General features: G+C 39.7%; 1 protein-coding gene across 1 annotated transcript in view; it reads left to right on the top strand.

The window, feature by feature from the left end:
- Nucleotides 1–5,827, top strand: part of LOC137613568 (MAM domain-containing glycosylphosphatidylinositol anchor protein 2-like) — a 156,079-nt gene extending 150,252 nt beyond the window's left edge. Inside the window, exons 16-18 of the mRNA XM_068342896.1 lie at nucleotides 3,968–4,098; nucleotides 4,626–4,722; nucleotides 5,739–5,827. Coding sequence (XP_068198997.1) covers nucleotides 3,968–4,098; nucleotides 4,626–4,722; nucleotides 5,739–5,827 — 317 coding nt within the window. The remainder of the gene's footprint in view (nucleotides 1–3,967; nucleotides 4,099–4,625; nucleotides 4,723–5,738) is intronic.
- Nucleotides 5,828–17,226: the final 11,399 nt, after the last annotated feature.

Here is a 17,226-nt window from a genome sequence, read left to right as displayed (position 1 = left end):
CTTGTGAGTTTGATGCTCTTTGGGACTGTGCTGCTGAGGTGAATCACAGTTGAGTCGTGGCACGGCACTGCTGAAGGCCAGGATCAGTCGATAAGGAGTTTCGCCTACACACTGATGAGAACAGTGGCAGAGACTCAAAGAAACTCCTCCGTAGTTAGCTCGCAGGGGGATACCTGAGAGGTCACACTTAATTACTGAGGCGCACATCAAAGTTTGCCTTTGGAGCCCGTGTCGCATTTGTTTATAGGATTAAGTCTCCAGCAAAGCACACCAAGCAAGTCTGTTTTAAACCTGACCTTCTGAGAAGCAATGGAGTCATCCTTTCATTAGCGAGGAGGGTGCTACAGCTCTTCAGTCCCCCCAGGAGCTATTTCTCACATTTCACCACACTCGTATCCTCTTCTTCTCTGATCTTTTTTAAATTTCGATGTCTGCCACAGGTATTCTTTTAAAAAAGGAAAGGTAATACAAAGAATGTACATCATATGCCTTTGCTCAGGATGTGATGACACTGACATAACCACCCACATCTCGATTAGTTCAAAGAAAATGTAAGCCAGTCAGCTTAGCAAAGAATCCTCCTACATCCTAAACTCTTCAACGAGAGATGAAACTGCAGGTCATGTTCTTTACAAAAGCTCATCTCTCACTGGAGATTGTGGTGTCATTGGGGAAAGTGTATGCCATGCTGATGAGAGAACATGACCGTGGAAAGTATAGTGTGGCTTCCCGTCGGTTCAACCCAGGCTTTTGAAGGGGGCTGTACAGTAATGAGGTGCCATGCTGAGGCAAAGATGTTTCAAAAAGCAAGGTTGCAGCAGTAGTTGTTGCTGTTGTTACTCGCCAGTCGCATCAACCCGAATGTGCTGTTTCCCATATGTGTGAAATGCCTTTTGACTTCAGAGCAGTGGTCTTGCTGGGCTCGCTGTGATGTCAGTGCTAGTTTGGGTCTTTGGATTCTTCTTCCGCTGTCTCGCTCTATGTTTCTGCATGCCAAGAAAGAGAAGTAACACAATCAGTGTGTTTGGAGAAGAGGGTAAAGTGGTTGCACTCAGTGTCATCATCTGAAAGTGTTATATCAAAGCCTAAGGCCAGGTGATGTCCCACTGAAGGGAGACTTCATTGCAGACCTGGCACATAGTTTATTCTGTCTCACTATATTTTCAGTTACGGTAAGGGTTATGTATGAATCCAGTCGGAATGGAGCCTTCGAATTGGATTTCCAGTTGTATGATTCATTTCAGCAGTGATATCCAGTGGTCTCTCCTGTTCAGGAATCCAGTTTGACATTCATGATAAATCAGGAGGACTGATTCTCCAAGTATGTACACCAATACATTCTCATCACACTTTAGCTATTACTGGTAATTACTTGGAATTACTGTGAGCCAGAGAATAATTTATTGGCGCTAGCAGAACTTGCCTTAATAAATGTATCATTTCACGTGACATGAATTTAACCTTTGCTTCTGCGCTGCTCTTCTTTAAATGTGGGGGAATACATAAATTTGAAATGCAGGAGGCAGGAATGAATATTAAATTTAGATTCAATTTCAGTGCAACCTCCCAATAAGCCTGGCCATGTAGTATTTGTGAGAAGAGAAAAGATGCATCATTGCCACTTAAAGCTTTTGGTATTACAACACTTCAGATTATTTGTGGTGGCAGTAGATGTTGAGCCTTTGCCACGACCTTTTCTCTAATCTCCTTAGAATCATTAAGTATTTAATAAAAGAAAAACATTCTTCATTGAAATGACCAAACCTGTATTTTTCCCACACTTAAATGTTCAGTCTGAAGGTGTGAACCTAATTTCTTTTATTTTGATCTTATTTTGAATCTCATTCATTATTCTGTCATGACTCATTCAATGTGGAGTCATAAACTGAATGGATTGGCCTCTTTCTTCACACTTATGTTTTTCTATTTCTTCAATCTTGATAATGTCACCACTTATTCTTTTTAATAGCAAATAAACCTTGGTATGACTTAGATGATGACAGAGAGGAAGCGTACGGGCAGGAGAGGGCATGGGTGGCATAAAAACAAGAAGGAGACACTTGGAGAAACTTAGCTCAACCTCAGTTTTTCTATGGATACATGTCAGATAAGTAAAAAAGAAATAGACCTCTTTCCTACACTTTAAGTGTTGCTCTCACTCAGTTATCTTGTACTGCTGCATGGTAAAAGGTGGTGATGATAAACTGGTTGCCCTGGGTACTGCTGACTCACTATTACTGTTATCACCAGTAGTGTTTTTGTAATAGTTAATAAAAATGCCACAAACTCTATTCTTTATAATGGCTCCTATTGTTATTGTGGTTACATCTTTGTCCCCGTCCCTCATTCTTTCTCTTTCTGGAGAGAAAGCATTGTCCATCTCCAATCTCCCATCTCCCCTCTCAACAACACTTCAAAACAAAGACTCTGCTCACCTTTAGTCTTGGCTCTAGTTGAGGTTTCTCCCCATTAAATGCTGTTTCCATATTCTTGCTTATGGGGGATTGTTGGGTCTCTGTAGAATAGATTAGTCAGTCTAGATCCGCTCTCCTCATTAGGATTTGGCAAGATACAAATTAATTTGCTTGACGTGACACTGTGTGAAGATTGTATGTTCTCTCTGTGTGTCTGTGGGTTCTCTCTGGTTTCTCCGGTGTGCAAGAGTGATTTTGTGCAACTATATGATGTGCTAGCGATATGTCCAGGATGTACTGCGCCTCTCGATCTATAGTATAGTCAGCTGGAATGGGCTTCAGCAGATCTGTGACCCACAAAGCAAAACTATTAGGATTGTTTCATCTTTAAGCAAACGGTTGGATGGACTAGACATATAAATTTACCAAAGTATTCACTGCAGAAATAGTTGTGCCATGTACTTCTATTGATTAGTTCCATTTATGCTTATTTAGCATACAGTGGTACCTCTACTTACAAAATTAACTGGTTCTGGAAGAAATTACGTAAGTAGAAAATTTTGTAAGTAGAGTTTTCCATGCAAATGCCCTAATCCGTTCCAAACCCCCAAAATTCCAACATAAATGTTTTATAAAGCATAAAAATGCATGAAAAATTTAACAAATACATGTTACGATGAGATTATTACACAATAAATGAGAGATGTGCATAACGTAAAAAACGAAGAATAGAGTAAAGAATAAAAATGACGGTCATTTACCTTTTAACTACTGTCCTCATCGTTTTGTACCCTCTTTGGTTCATGCGCTCTTGCCTCACCATGCTGGAAAAACAGAGTGAATTCCAGTCCTCCTTTTGAACTTCTCCAACCAGCCACACAATGCCTTAAACTCCTTGAACTTCCTTTAGTTTTAATAACGTGGAGATTTTAGATGCATTACGGCCATATTCTTTGGCGAGATCAACCAAACGCATCCGTTTTTCATGCTTTTCTATTATCTCTTGCTTTGTTTGCACGGACAAAAAAACTCTTTTGTTCGTCTTTTCTTTTCTTCTTTTCTCCGTCACTTTCTTGGTGTCCATAGTGAATACTCTAAAAGTTAATATATTTGCGCAAAATTATCAGAATACCTCATGGATCAAGAGCCGAATGACGAGCACCCTGCATAAACACCGATATAGCTCCACACAGAGGTCTCTCTTAGCCAATGGGATGCCAGGAAGATACTAGGTAATAGCCAATGGCAGAGCAGCTATGAGAATGTTGCGTTCAGGAACCTGTGGGAGCTGCGAGTATCAGCCGATACTGTATTTTTACCTTACGTAAGTTGAAATTTCTTTCATAACTAGAGGCAATATTTTCCTGCTGAGAAACTTCGTAAGTCAAAAATTTCATAAGTAGAGACATTCATAAGTAGAGGTACCACTGTATTTAGTTTACCACACTACAGTACCATATACTGTATATACGATGGCCTGCCACCAACCGGGTGGAACCACATTTATGTTATATATAGCACCTGTGTGAACAATTATTCTCTGTCTCTTGCAGGAACACTAAACGCCCTCTTAAAGCAGAAGGGCCACACCACCTCCGAGGGCGCCGTGTGGTCACTGAGTGGTAACCAAGGTGACCGCTGGAAGCAGGCCAAAGTAAGCATCCATCCAACAGCATCCTTCCAGGTAAGACTAAAAGATGTAAAATCACATTATTGCCCTCTGTTTGCTCCTCTGATTCTGTTTATATAGTGAAGTATTAGTTTCATCAGGGGATGCTTACTGATATGGCACTCCACAAGCATTGATACTAAGCACAGGGGTGGACGGGATCCATAGACAGTGTTTGCTGTTGAGAAAGCACTATCATTCACACTTTGCTATCAGGAAGCCCAATTTGTGTGGGTTGTGAATATATAGCTGCAATATTCTCCATCATTTTTATGACTGCAGTTGTAGGAAGTAATTATAGCATCAACTGCAATTCAGATTTTATTTTTTTCCCACTCTCACTTCTAACTGTTCTACTAACTACAAACATTACCAGTTCCTTATATTTTATGACAACAGAAACAAATACTTGTCATTTGGCAAATTTACACTGCCTGCTTACTTTTAGGTTTTTTCTCAGAGAGTGCTTTTTATTTTTTTGTTTACAAGTCCAATCCAGGTTGAACATTAAGAAAGAAAAAGTTTTTTGTCTTTCTCTGAAGGTGGTCATCGAAGGCATCCGGGGCCCAGGCATCGAGGGAGACATCGCTATTGATGATGTCACGCTGGAGGAGGGGGAGTGTCGAAACCCACCTCCCAGTGAGTACCACATCACCTCCAGTATCCCTCTTATCACACCCTACTAGATCAGGATGTGATTTACGATAGGAGACCTAACATCAGACAGTTTGACTGCCAGCACTGAACGACCACCACGCAGGGAAATCATGGTTGCTGTAGCAACAGTGTTGTAATTACATGAATGATAGTCATGCTGGCAGAAAGGAGCACTGTAATTACACTGCAGGAACAAACAAAAAATAAAAGCAGAATTTAGAAAGTGGCATGCAGTCGAACAGGTGACATTGGCAGGCAAGCAAAATGTTTGAAACCATTATTCCCAATTGCTTCATGTAAAATTGTATGTCATTGCTGGAAATATCAAGTCTGTGTTCTATTCATTTTTAGTTATTTCGGTCATTGGCATTCAAAATAACAATCCATTCTCCTGTTGCGAATCATACAGTTCATTGTCATGGTGACATTTAATATAAGAAAGGAAACAAGTAATGTGATAGTTTGTCATTTTGGGATATTTGGTTTGACATGTGTCTGTAACTGCAGCAGAAGTTGGTTAGTTTTAGCATAAAGAATGTATGTAAGCTGAAACAGCTGGTCTGGATCCACCCGAAGGAAAATAGATTCACCTTCCAGCTCAAAACTCACAAAATAACTCCTGATATTATGTTTGATTTAATTTGTACATGAGATAGAGAGTGTAAAAAACACAACTTGTGTCTGTAGGCAGAATCTTTTCTCTTGGGCACGAGCAATGACCCTCTGGAGCAAAAAGCTGACAGGCAACCAGCAGAAAAATCAAGTAGTCATTGAACCCAGAAAAAGTTTTAAAAAAACAAAAAAAACAAACATACAATAATAATAAGATGCATAAAATGTCTTCTATTTCTCAATAAGAAATTGAATATGTATGTCACCTGAAATAATTCTGATGCATCTGTCTCAATAGATGTGCTCTTTTTGTGTATGTATTTATATGTATGTATTTATTTCATTGGAGTACTTCATATCAATAGTTGTTCTTTTTCCATCTCTAGATCTCAACTCTAAGGAACCGTTTAAATCCTCCCATATATGGATGCTAAGCATCGCCTTGGTGATAACCCTCCTTGAAGGTCAAAGGTGACCCTTTTCCGTCACTTGAGGCAAAGTTTCAGACCCACTGTCTGTGAACTGTACCTTCGACATCCAATCACCAAAGATTCATGCATCCTGAAAGCAGCAGGGGATCCCTGACAGACCATGGAGGGACCGATACCCATGAAAGACAGAAAAAATAGTGATTAAAAAAGTTCCACAAAAAGTAATAAAGAAGATGTGTTAATTTTTTTAAAGAGACCTCTTTTACAGAAACAGCCCTTGGTGCAGGACTCGGGATGTCTGTACGAGCACAAAGGCAGGTTGGCAATGAAAAGGCCTGGACTTTGGCAAAAGAGTCCACAAGCGTCGAGGGAGAACAGTTTGTAAAGCACAAGAACAATTTTAAGATATTCTGAAAATATCTCTGGAAGGCGGTGGAATATAGACATTGCTGACTTTTTAAGAGGAAACGCATTTCCCCAGTCACGAATACATGGAATGAGACCTTTCTCTGTGTATCTTTATCGTCATCTTTTTGCACCAGATGCCAATCACCAATGCTTGTTTTTCACTAGAGCCCAACCTCACATCAGACCTTGGCATTTCTTTTTCTTCTTGGTGCTGTACTGTAGAAAAACAAGGACTGTGGCAACATTTTGTTCTGTCTGCTTTCTCCCCTGTAGCTGCCTACGTATATTTTAACACTGTGCTCACAAGTCCAAGTGGCCAACTGACCGTATGGTGGCAGAGCAAATAAAATTACAGAAGAGTCAGTAGAGGTGTAGACAGCTGGACCAGGAAGGAGATGGAGTTTAAGTAAAGGTGGAGAGAAAGCAGAGTGGAGGAGGATTGGAGGAAAAGGAGGAGCGAGCAGAGAGGATTGAAAGATCCGATTAGTTAGGCCCGACTCGAAAATCCAGTCAGCGGTCCGCCTGTGGAACAGAAGCCACTTTACTTTCTGCCATGAAACAAAGTGCCTTCAGATTACAAACCGAATCGTGAGCCTGGGTGTTAATCAACATCGGACACATCTCTGTTCATGTTTCCTCTGATGGGCTATTTTCTACATGTTTCTTTTGCCCCACAAGTGCTGAAGGGAGGGCAAGCGTGTTCAGAGGGAGTATGGCGGCTACGCTACGCCCGGATTTAACGCATGATGGGACAGTTGTCTTGTGTGTTTGTGTATGCGTGTGCGTGCAAATGTGTCTGTTTGTGTGTGCATGCACCTAAGCCTATGCCTATGTGTAGTTGGATGCGAGGGGGGCTGACTAGGCGGTGCTGACAGACCAGACTTGGGAACCATTTGGATACAACCACCGGTAACCATGAAAGGGAGGCTCTTGATCTTTGTTTGCAGAAAGACATTTTAAGATCACACGAGAGGATAAAGACACTTTGCCAAATGATTTCCCCTCTCTTTCCTCCCATAATTCACCTTCCCTGAGGGTCAGCATTTTGTAACTAAAGAAAAGAACAACTGCTGAATAAAACATTGCATTGTACAGGGAGGAGAGTAGGAACTTTGGGACCTTAGGCTCTTCATTGGGGTGACATGCCTCACCCCTATCCTCCACCATTTATATGGAACAATATGGGAATAAAAGATAATAATGACTGTAATAATAGTCATATTTTATTACTCTAGAGAGAATGTTTCTCTGCTTTTACACAAACTGTGAAGATTGACTGTGGAAGATCTACCTGAGACCATAACCTTAACCAGCGGGGTTTTTAAAAAATGTATTGTAAAAAAGAGAAAATAAGAAAATGAAAATTCCGTTCATTGTTGGTTATGAAAAATGTTTTGAGGACTCGTGTCTTGTTTCTTATCTTTTCTGTTAATAATGACTTAAATTCTTTTCTCTTCTTGTTGTCTCCCTTTGCATTGCTTAAATATCAAAGCTGGAAGCATAAGAAGTAAACCAATTTGGTAACTTGTATAACTTGTAAATGTTAAAGAAGCTCTATTCAAAGGTTTATGATAAATGTTTTATGTTGAAGTACAGGAAGCACAACATACAGTATAAGGTTGCAACATATGAAATCCATTTTATATTTCTCCTCGCATACGTAACCAACTCCCTCCGGCTTTTCAACACTCTGAACACTCTTAACAGCAAATTGACAATTTTTTTCACCTGCAACATTTATATTTGTAGTCCAACCACAACACTGAAGAACACAAAGAACTCCAAAGCATTAATGAATTGTTTGTGAAGGTGGAGCGTGTTCTGTGCTGTTGTGGTTGTTCAGCATATGTAGCCTCTAGAGTGGAAGCCTGGGTTAGTCTGAGTGGGTGACGTACTGGACATGTGTGGACTTCAAGCTGTGTACAATAGGTGTGTTAAGAAACTGATTCATGTACAGATGATAAACATGCTAAGCAAAGCAGAGCAGAATGGTGAGCATTTCAGGGTATCCTTATATCATTAAGTTCTATATGGTGTTGTTCCCACAACAATTATCTACTATCCATTTTTGTTCTTTATATTCTTTCATATTTATGTTTTTCTCTCCATGAGGCCCAGATCACAATGAATGTAAATGGAGTTCTGGGGTGGCAACATCTTTCTTAAAGTCTTACTAGATGTGATGTTTTACTAAAACATGTCATTATGTGCTTTTGATGACGAGAATTTTTATTGTTTTTTGTTTTATTTTGTTTTTTTGAAGACATCAGGAAGTTTGCCTGACTTCAACACAGACTTTGACACAAATTCCAAAAATATAAGGTGAGATTAAACTTCTGTCAGCTAGTTGCCATATTCTCCTGTGTTTTGCTAAGTAATAAAATGCCAAATTTCCCCCCCTGTAGTTTTGACTTTCACCAAATATACATATGACACATTTTGGTCATTTTGGTTCCTTTTACACCCTGAGCACCATGTTTAATTTGTGAGAATCTTCATGCGACAAGAGTTACACCTTCAAGTACATGAATGATAAAAAAAATTACAGCTGAATTTAAATGAAGGACCACCATTACTATCACGATAATGTTGAGGTTTAGCAGAAATATTTCAACATATTTTGAGGGGGTGGGGTTTTTTTGTTTGTTTTTAAGTCTAGTAGAAAGACTAAAAGTAGATCAAAACAGATTAATTATTTCCCAATAAATAAATGAAAGGAATACATTAAATCGACAATGTCACCACAAGCTTACCAGCGGGCAACTAATGTAGGACGGCCTTGAAAGAGTCACTGCTCCAAGCAAATAAACCTGGTTTTACAATAATTTGTCAGTTTACTCTTATCTCTATACTGATTAGACAATAGTAGTGATTAGACAAACACGTTTATAAATGATTGAGAGTGACTACTTGCTAACTGCAGTTTGTTATCTTTGGGTGTCTTTTGGTTTCATTAATTGGCTTCCTAGTTCGTGGTTGCAGGATTATAACTTCTCATCTAACTCCCAGCAAAAGCAATTAAGCTTACTCTACAAATTGCAAAATAATTGCATTTTAATGATATGTAAGTGTGTAAATCACCATACTTTGAAATAATAAGAATGACATTCCTTGCATCTCAAAACTCCTGACCACATTTTCATCCTACTTTTGTGTATTGTTAAATTACGGGTAAATTATGAGCAATTTGTTTGAAAAGAGTATATTTAAGTTTCCACAGATTCATGAACAGAAATTGGACAGAAAATTCATCATAGTCTGTTTCCGTTGAATCGCAGCGCCAACCATATACTTCATTTCTGTGCAATTATCATGTGGAACACAAATGTGCTGTGCAGCCTCTGCCCTTTATGTGCGTGAGTGAGCCTTGTGTCTACACACTTGAGGTGGCTCAATTTATTGATAAAAGCCCTCTCTGCCACCTTAAAGTATAATTGGTGGGGATTTACAGTTTTTGAATATGTTGTGATGTGTCAGTTTTTTTCCCATTTATGTTGGTTAGATTAAAAGTTGTTGTTTTTTTTGGTTGTGGAAGCCAGTGTTCATGAAGTAATGAGAGAAAATGAGTTTGAGGTCTGTGGCTTCTGATTAGTTTGTGTTCTGGAGATGAATGTGTCTTCGGTGTTAAGTGGTTTGTGTTCATGTTGCTGTACTTCATCCCAGGAGCACATGCGTGTTTACAGCAGTCGTAATCATGTAAGAGTTAACATTTGTAGGGATGGTTTACTCTGCGACAACAAATTCATGGCAACACTTATTTTTTTGAGAGATCTCATTTTCTTTTCTTTTTTTCAGCAAATCTGTTGCAAGAATAAAGACAGACATGTGCTTTCCTTTAGTTGGCACCTTCCCTTTCATCTCTAATAACTTGCTACCTTCATACAACAAAAACAATATTTTGGTTTTAACAAAAGTAAAACGGAAACAACTTTTTGTCTAATAAAATCAGGTCCTTCGAAAACCTTTACTTTATTGTGTGTGTGTGTGTGTGTGTGTGTGTGCGTGCGTGCGTGCGTGCGTGCGTGCGTGTGTGTGTGTGTATTACTGAATACCTGAATACAACAAGGAATTATGTATTTGCACATGGATGTACCCAGCACTCACATTAATACCATTAAAACAGAAGTATTGTAAGGACATGGTCTGTCAGTTCATGCTGGCTGCAGATTGAATATAATTGCTGAAACATGCAGTATGTCGAAATAATTTCCTCGAGTTCCTCGGTAAATGTTATTAAACCTATCCATGTGAAGAGGATCATTACCGGTTGCTTTGTGGGAAAATCTAATTTAAAACAAAGTATTGCCTTAATTCCTAGAGAGTGCATACCTTGCGATATTAGAGTATAAATATAAAATAAGAAAAGTCTCACTTAGTTAAGCAGCTGAACTTTGATAGTTTTCAACTTTAAATCTTTAAAAGGCGTCCTTAAATAATTCAGCTGTAATTTTCACGATTATCTTCTCAGCTACAGCTATGATTTATCATTCTTACCATGTACTGTATTTGAAAGCTTAATACCAAGTGTTCTGAGGGTCCCAGCTTTTCTGTTTGAGTGGAAATGTTGCCATTTTCTGTTCAACCTAAGGGCTTTGTCACATTGTGCCATTCATCTTGCTATTTCAGCGCACCCCTAAAAAAACATCCAATTTCACTGACATGATAGCTGGTAGCCCTATTATCACTAGAACACCCTTCTTTCTTAGCATTGATTCAGCAGAGAATTGGTGCCAAGAGGAGGGGTCGGGGGTCCTTATGGTGAGGCACGACCAGCACAGACAGAATCACAAGTCACTGCATATCTGCTTGTCAGAGTCGCTCAAACAGAAACAAAATGAGTGTCTTGCTGAAGCTGATGCCCCTGTGTTGAATGTGTTCAGGAGTAATATTGTCAACTGAATGCAGCAGGTTCCCTTCATATGGTGGCTGGGCAGCAGTGAGTGACTTCTTGCCTTGCTAAATAACTGGAAGAGGAGTACTTCAGAGATCTCATTTTATCCTGTCAGGGAAGAAGCAGTGTGTCGTTATTTAATAGCATATCTGCCCGATGTGACAACTTCACCAGTTGGGGAAACTGCCACCTCTTGGTACCTTACTGCCTCTGGTGTGGTCACGGCCTCCACTTTCCATTGGCGTCCCTCCTCCCCTTGTTTTTGCCTCCTCTGATCAGGAATCACATTCCATCTGGGAGAAACGTGAGTGCCTGCACAGGCTGTGTTTTTACTTGTCCAGTAATTTTATCAGCAGTGCAGCTGAGTGTGTGTGCAAGATGACAAGATGAAGACTTTTGCCGCAGTGAAAAAAATTGCCACCCTTCCACTCCCTAAAATACCCCTGGGAATAATGAGTTGATGCTGTAATATCAAGGTTGCTGAGAAAGCTGTGTTCCAGTGATGTTATTTATCTTGTTCTGTGCCGACACCTTGTAATGATAACCTGTCACTCCTCTCTGTTATGTGCTCTATATTTATATATGATCAGGCTTCTTTTTCACTGCATTTGTTTTGATTTATCACCCATTTTTTGTGCCATATCTGCAACTAATGAGAAAATAAAGAAAAGGAATATTTTATGTAACGTGTCAAATACATTTTCCATTGTTCAGTGTGAGACAAGAGCGTCATAAAGTCAAACCAAAATAGGACTGAATTGATACAATGACTCGCATTATATTCTTCGTAATTAAACACAAATTCTCTTTTTTCCGTGGCTTGCCCGTTCTCAACACCTTTCTCTGTAATTTTTCAAAAGGAAAGCCAAGCTATTCCCACAGTAGCCACCTGTCTCCCTCTCAAAAGGCTGGAGACAAAAGCTTTTGTGTTGTGCAAATTGCTCTTTATACAGTGGTCCCCAGTTTGTGACTCTTCTAAAGAGCTAGCAAGCTTGCTTTCCTTTTGGAGTTGAGAGCATGTGATTGATTGTGGGAAGAAAAAGACCTATGTAAAAAAAGAGGAATAACAATGATACACAGGGGCGACTTGAAAGTCATTCAAAGGCTAGCCAGCAGGGGCTTCTTGACTCAGGAGAGCTTGTAGAGCAACAACCTGAGCAGAAGTCCCCCATGCAGAGCTTTGAAATCCCAAATACAGGCATACCTCGGCTTATGTTGTTTCTGGTCACGTTGTTTTTGATTACACGTTGGATTTAAAAACAAACATGAAAAATAAAAATCAAGTTTATGTCATTTTATGCCACTTTACATCTGTCCACCGGAAATATTGGAATTTTAGAATCACCAGCAAACCATTTAAAGTACATAGTATGATGTTACTGTACAATAAATTAGAATAAAATATATATTATTAGCCCGTAGCAGCCCTCTTGACCTGCAATGTGGAAGAAGTGGCTGATGACAAGACAGCAATGTACAAGAGAGCAACATTTTTTTCTGTACTACATTAAAAAAATGTAATTGTTTATGAGCTTCAACTATTTTCGTATTAACCCCTACTTCGTGACCTGGATCACGGACCCCAGTACGTCCGTATGGGGGACTGTGTGTCTTCTATGGTGACCAGCAGCACGAGGGCGCCACAGGGGACCGTTCTCTCCCCCATTCTCTTCACCCTCTACACATCGGACTTCAAGCACAACTCGGATACCTGCCACATACAGAAGAACACCGATGACACTGCGATAGTGGCATGTATCCGGGAGGGTGATGAGGGGGCGTACAGGGCATTGGTTGCTGACTTCGTGGAGTGGTGCCAACAGAACCAGCTCCAGCTCAACGTCTCCAAGACAAAGGAGATGGTGCTGAATTTCCGGCGGGCACCCCCCTCTCCACAGCCAGTGATCATCGAGGGCAGTGAGGTGGAGGTGGTAGGAAACTATACTGTAAGTACCTGGGTCTGCAGCTAGACAGCAGACTGGACTGGTCACTCAACTCGGACGGTGTGTACAAGAAGGGGCAGAGCAGGATGTACTTCCTGAGGAGCTGGCCTCCTTCAACATCTGTCATAAGCTCCTTCTCATGTTCTATCAGTCCGTAGTCTCCAGTGTGCTATCATATGCCATTGTGTGTTGGGGTGGCGTGGCCAGGAAGAGATATGGACCGTCTGAACAGACTCATCCGCAGAGCAGGCTCAGTGGTCGGGCTGAGCCTGGACTCTGTGGATACGCTTCTGGAGAGCAGGACCATGTCTAAAGTTAAGGCAATCATGAACAACACCAGCCACCCCCTACACACCACCTTCTCCCAGCAGAGAAGCACCTTCAGCGGCAGACTGCTGTCCCACAGCGCCTCCACAGAGAGGCTGAGGTCCTCCTTCGTGCCCTGTGCCATCAGGTGGTACAATGACTCTCTCAGGAGGAGCGGGGGGGAGGTAGTGAGGTCTGCATGCGGTTGAATGAATTTAATTTAATTTAATTTAATTTAATTTAATTTAATTTAATTTAATTTAATTTAATTTTATACTGTTTATATTTTAATTTTATACTGTTTTTATACTGTTTATATTTTAATTAAATTTATACTGTTTATATTTTAATTTCATACTGTTTATATTTGAATTTTATACTGTTTATATTTTAATTTTATACTTATATATATATATATATATATATATATATATATATATATATATATATATATATATATAGCTATATGATTGAAAAAGCACAGTACAGTACAGTAGAGAACTGAGAATGGTTATCTTCAATTTTGCCTGGAGACAAATCAATTGGACACATTTTTTGCGTTTTACGGCATGTCTCCTGGAAGCAATTAACGACATAAGACGATGTATAACTGTATACAACAACAAAAAACAGGCTGTTATTTATTTATTTCTTAAACTACAATGTGAAAAGTGAATAATAAAGTTTAGTATTTCAAGAAAAAACAATCAGAAACTATACTGTAATGGAACATACTCTACTGTACGATAATATACTACGCTATGCTTTACTGTGATTTACTGTACTGAACTGTGGATTTAGAAGCATTTTAGAGCGCATATCCTGCTTCTCTTTATCTCTAGTTTTAAATTTAGAGCACAGAAATCTGTTTTGATTGAGCCAGCAGTGGGACAGCAGTCGAAAATTACTCTAGGAAATTAAAACAAAAGATTCAAACACCTCATAACATTAGTAATTTTTAGGTTTGATCACCTTGAATACACTGTTAATCAATAGTTTTGTCACTATTTATAATGAGTGGCAAAAAACAATGAATTCACACGTGTAGCCTTCATAAAGAATCAGTGTATATCATTGATAAAATTCAATACCACTCACAGCAGGATCAAGATGCCAACTATTGCATCATGATTTCGTGAAGATTTGACAACGAATGTAAGTCACAGCAATCCAAATACAATCTGTCTCTCTTTAACACTGATAGCAGAGGATCAGTCGTGAGCTAACGTGTGAACTCTATTAACAAATTTATTTCACACCTGCATGACCCCTTAAATCCAGTGAGCCCCTCTAACAATTTAAGCACTGTGGTTTGGGAAACATGGAAATGTTATCATACTTTGGTACTTTACTGGCATCATCAAAATTGTTGTCAGGATATCCGATTTTCCTATCTTGCTTTTCTATTAAAGCTGACAAAGTAAAACTTTTAATTTTTAAAAACTTTAAAATTATGGAAGTGTGGGAATTGCAGTTGAAATGTTATTTACCAGTGAACTCATTTTCGTGAGTATGCCATGTTTGTGGTTCTTTGTATAAAACAATGCTTGGGGGCGGCTGTGGTTCAGGCGGCAGAGTGGGTCATCTAAAAATTAAACGTTTGGTGTGTTTGAATCGTGCTCCATCCCTATCATTCTAAGCCAATATGTCCTTGGGCAAAACACATCACCAGTCTTGCCTCCAGTGTCACCCACCCTGGTGCGCGACTGTATGGTTGGTGGTGGGTGGAAGGCAGCCACGTCTCTGTCAGTCTGCCCCAGGGCAGTTGTGGCCACAGCTATAGTTTACCACCACCAGTGTGATCGGAGTGAATGAATACAAGAAGACACCAACACAACAACTATTTACTGTTACCGTTTCACCGTAGAGTGTTTTTGCCTACCTGATACAAAATAAAATACCCGTAAAAAACTTATTATTATTTTGGCAACCATGCAATGGATAGTCGATTTTTTATTTTTGGCACATACAAAACGATTGATGAATACATTACAAAGTCCTAATAAATGAAATTGCTGATGACTGCTGATGATGCCCGTTAATCCATATTTTTTCAAGCTTGAAGTCATTACACTGAGTTGAACCAGCACATCATGATTGTTATACATTTTACAAGTGTTGACTTTAAACTTAAAGATAATGTAAAAGCTGTGAAAAGGCTAGGTTGCTATACACATCATACAATACTGGTAAATAAAGTGACAGATGTCAGGATGGCCTGTTCACACAATATATACTTCTTCCACACATTAGGGCATTGCTGTAAGGACAATGGACAATCTCTACCATCGGCTTTCTCCAAGGCTAAGCTGTGTCCTTAGCCCTGAAGGCTTTTTTTTCTTTTTTCTTTTACCATGAGAGGAGAAATCTGCCAGCTGTGTGTTTTTCAGCCCTGCACCCTGAGGGATCAGCGGGAGAGTGTTTCTGTTTTATAAGATGCAGATTTGTCATCAATATCCCTTTAGCCTTGGGGCTCTCCTTAGGCTGTCCACTGATTTAGAGAATACTATGTCTGTGTGTGTTTGAGTAGATAGTGTTGAAACATCCTTAAATTACTAAACATATATTTATAAGTTATTTTTAAGTCATTTTGTGTTCCTCTCCCACCATTTGAAGCTCAATGATGAACCATCAGAAACATCTGATGACAGACTCAGTAGCTCTCACCTCTCTTTTGTTCTTCACATCTCGGTATAACATCAGTGATGACGTAAGCACCTTCACCAGTATTCACAAGAAGAGCTCTTTCTCTCTGTGCAGTCTAATCCAAAGAAATACCAAGTTCTGAAGGTCGTTCCATTACACAGACAACTACTGTGAAGGAAATGACTGCTTTTAACTTGCGCGGTATTAATTGAGGGTGGCATAGTGGTGCGGCGGGTAGCACTGTTGCTTCACAGCAAGAAAATTCTGGGTTTGCGTCCTTTCTGTGAGGAGTTTGTAGGTTCTCCTCGTGTCTGCTTGGATTGTCTCTTGGTTCTCTGGCTTCCCCCCACCTCCAAAAACATGCATTAAGTGGTCTAAACCAAACTGTCCATAGGTGTGTGTGTGAGTATGTGTGTTTGTTTGAATTTCATGTGGCCCGGTGATGAGCTGTAGACGAGACGATTACAATTGTTTCATCTACAGGAAAATGGATGGATGAACTACTTATTGAAATCGTGTAGTTTTGTTAAGTACACAATTCAAAAATGGTACACAAAGTTCTAAAAGTAATTTCACAGTGCTCTAATGGCTCTCTAAAGTTTGCTTGTGGCATCTAAGATCTTGTTTTATCCTGAATGCCCTCTGTGAAGTATGAAAAAAAACAAAAAAACAATGCTGTTTTGTCTGGATAATAAGTTACTCTCATATAAAATTCAGATTGTTTCTGCAGCTGATAACCTCTGGTAGCATTTGGCCTTTAAAATCTCAAGCACTTTCAATTACCCTGCTGCATGTCCCATTCGTCCACTCCCTTATCGCCCCCCTCTTGTTTCAGCCAGCTAGAGGCTGGCCTGCACATCCACATTAGAATGCGCACCTGGTATCACGACCACGAAACAATGCCATTTTACATTTTACATTCTATTCCCTTTTCTCCTTGCCATGCACCGCAACAGCACTTTGTTTACATGGCCACCTTCGCTTTCTGGTTGGTTGTGAAAATGTCATAGAATGCTAATGGTCTGCTAATGCCCCTCTGACAGGCCTCCCTGTGTCAGTCAAACAATATCTATTCACTTATGCAAGCTTTGTCGGAGTTATTCAGGCAAGCATGACATTATGTGTGGATGTATAAAGAAAGCCTGGTTCATTCACTATCAGAGTGAGTTGCGCTTAAACTATACCGTGTCCATTTGAAAATGTTAAACTTTGCTCTTGACAAAAGATCAACAACATCAAAACATTTTCT

The sequence above is a fragment of the Antennarius striatus genome, chromosome 19 (genome assembly GCF_040054535.1).
Source record: "Antennarius striatus isolate MH-2024 chromosome 19, ASM4005453v1, whole genome shotgun sequence".
NCBI classification, from domain to species: domain Eukaryota; kingdom Metazoa; phylum Chordata; class Actinopteri; order Lophiiformes; family Antennariidae; genus Antennarius; species Antennarius striatus.
The sequence above is the reverse complement of the archived record's forward strand: the minus strand, read 5'-3'. Positions and strand labels throughout refer to the sequence as shown.